The sequence below is a fragment of the Cynara cardunculus genome (genome assembly GCF_001531365.2).
Source record: "Cynara cardunculus var. scolymus isolate 2C chromosome LG 10, CcrdV1, whole genome shotgun sequence".
In the NCBI taxonomy this organism is placed as follows: Eukaryota; Viridiplantae; Streptophyta; class Magnoliopsida; order Asterales; family Asteraceae; genus Cynara; species Cynara cardunculus.
Genome location: NC_037537.1, coordinates 26,499,402 through 26,501,045, shown reverse-complemented (window position 1 = coordinate 26,501,045; position 1,644 = coordinate 26,499,402). Strand labels below are relative to the sequence as shown.

Below are 1,644 nucleotides of genomic sequence, written 5' to 3'. Positions count from 1 at the left end.
CCCAAGATGAACGATGGCGGCTGACAGCTAGCTTAACACATACAGGTGGGACGGAAAGTGGTATTTTTTTGTGCGATATGAGTAACGCGTAAGAACCTGCCATTATTGTCGAAATACAATTGTTATTACCAATTTTGACCCACATCCCACTTGGTCAAAAAAACCATAATTAAGCTTTTAATGCTTGGACCGTTGAACATCATTTCTCCATATGATCATTGAGTGCATACACACACACACACACACACACACACACATATATATATATATATATATATATATATAACAATCTCATCAGAAACTTCTGCTTCATTTCCCACCAAATATGCACTTTAAATACATCATCACTCACCATCTTCATTACATTCCTTCTCACATATGTTTTGAGTGAGGATTGTGAACCCCTTATGAACTCATCTCTTGCAGGCTGATTTGAAAGTTATTGTTCAAAGGGATTCTCAAGTGGGAATCAAAGCCTATTCGAGTTTCTTTCGACTGCAAACAAATCGAGGCCAGATCGAGTCTTTGAAAGACTGGAATAGATACGATCTTTATGTTAAGACAATGATTAAGATGAAGATACACAAGCTCGGCAAGAATGGTGGCAAAGGGATGTATTATAAGTACATAGTTGTTCTGGAGATTCTGATTAAAACAATATTGCATCGTTGCTTGTTATACCGGTTGCACGATAACATTGGAGAAGTTAAAAAGTGGGAGACGGAGACGGAGACGGTACCTGGACACTTTGCGGTTATTGCGGTCAAGTGCAAGAAACCGGAGAGGTTTATGGTTGAGTTAGGATGCTTAACGAATCCCGGTTTCTTGAGACTATTAAACAAAGCGGGAGAAGAATACGGGTTCAAACACGAAGGTGCCATCACAATCCCGTGTGGACCTCGCGAATTGCAGCTCGTTTTACAGGAAATGCATGAGAAGTAGTTAACGATAGTTTAGAGATCAAGATTTCAAATCGCACCATTTTGTAGTGTTTTCAAGGATTTAATGTCAAATATCGACGTATTAAGCTCTTTGTTGTCTTCATTGTGTAGGGCTGTTCGATTAGTTTTCTATTAAGTTATGTATGAATAAAGTTGTTTGTGTTGATTAATTTGTCCGTATAGATTAAAAAGGTTTCTGTTTAGAGGGTTAACTGACCGAATAAGTTGCGAGTCTCCTTCGTTGATTCCTCGCTCGTTTGTTGGCCGATTCTCAACGAATCATATAGGTTTTTATCTGGGTGAAGGGGCATAACATAGTTTTTCGATCGATTGGTGTGCAAACGAAGGCCAATGACGGCATTAAAACTACTGCTGCTGAATAGGGAAGGAAAGCCATCCACGATGAAATTTCAAATCTCTTGTGAAAATGGCAAAACAGGTCCCAAAAGTTTCACTTTGCCCCCTTAACTTTCCACTGTCATTCTTTCTCGGCCCGAAATAAAATTACAAATACAATACTTCAACGGTCGAAAATCGCAACTTTTTACAAGTTTGGTCCTATTACTTTGAAGTAAAAATAGGAGAATGTAAATGGCACCTCTTATGCCTAATGATTTTAAACTTGAATCCTCCTTAAAATATATATATATATATATATATATATATATATATATATAATATCAAAATCAATCAAGTAAATAAT

The 1,644-nt window shown here is 37.2% G+C and overlaps 1 protein-coding gene across 1 annotated transcript; it reads left to right on the top strand.

Annotated features, from left to right (window-relative positions):
• The first annotated feature begins 319 nt into the window (after positions 1 to 319).
• Positions 320 to 1,031, top strand: LOC112519911 (auxin-responsive protein SAUR50-like). Its single transcript, XM_025128230.1, has one exon. It carries the CDS (start codon positions 565 to 567, stop codon positions 940 to 942), a length of 378 nt encoding a protein of 125 aa, XP_024983998.1. The 5' UTR covers positions 320 to 564; the 3' UTR covers positions 943 to 1,031.
• The last annotated feature ends 613 nt before the right edge of the window (positions 1,032 to 1,644 follow it).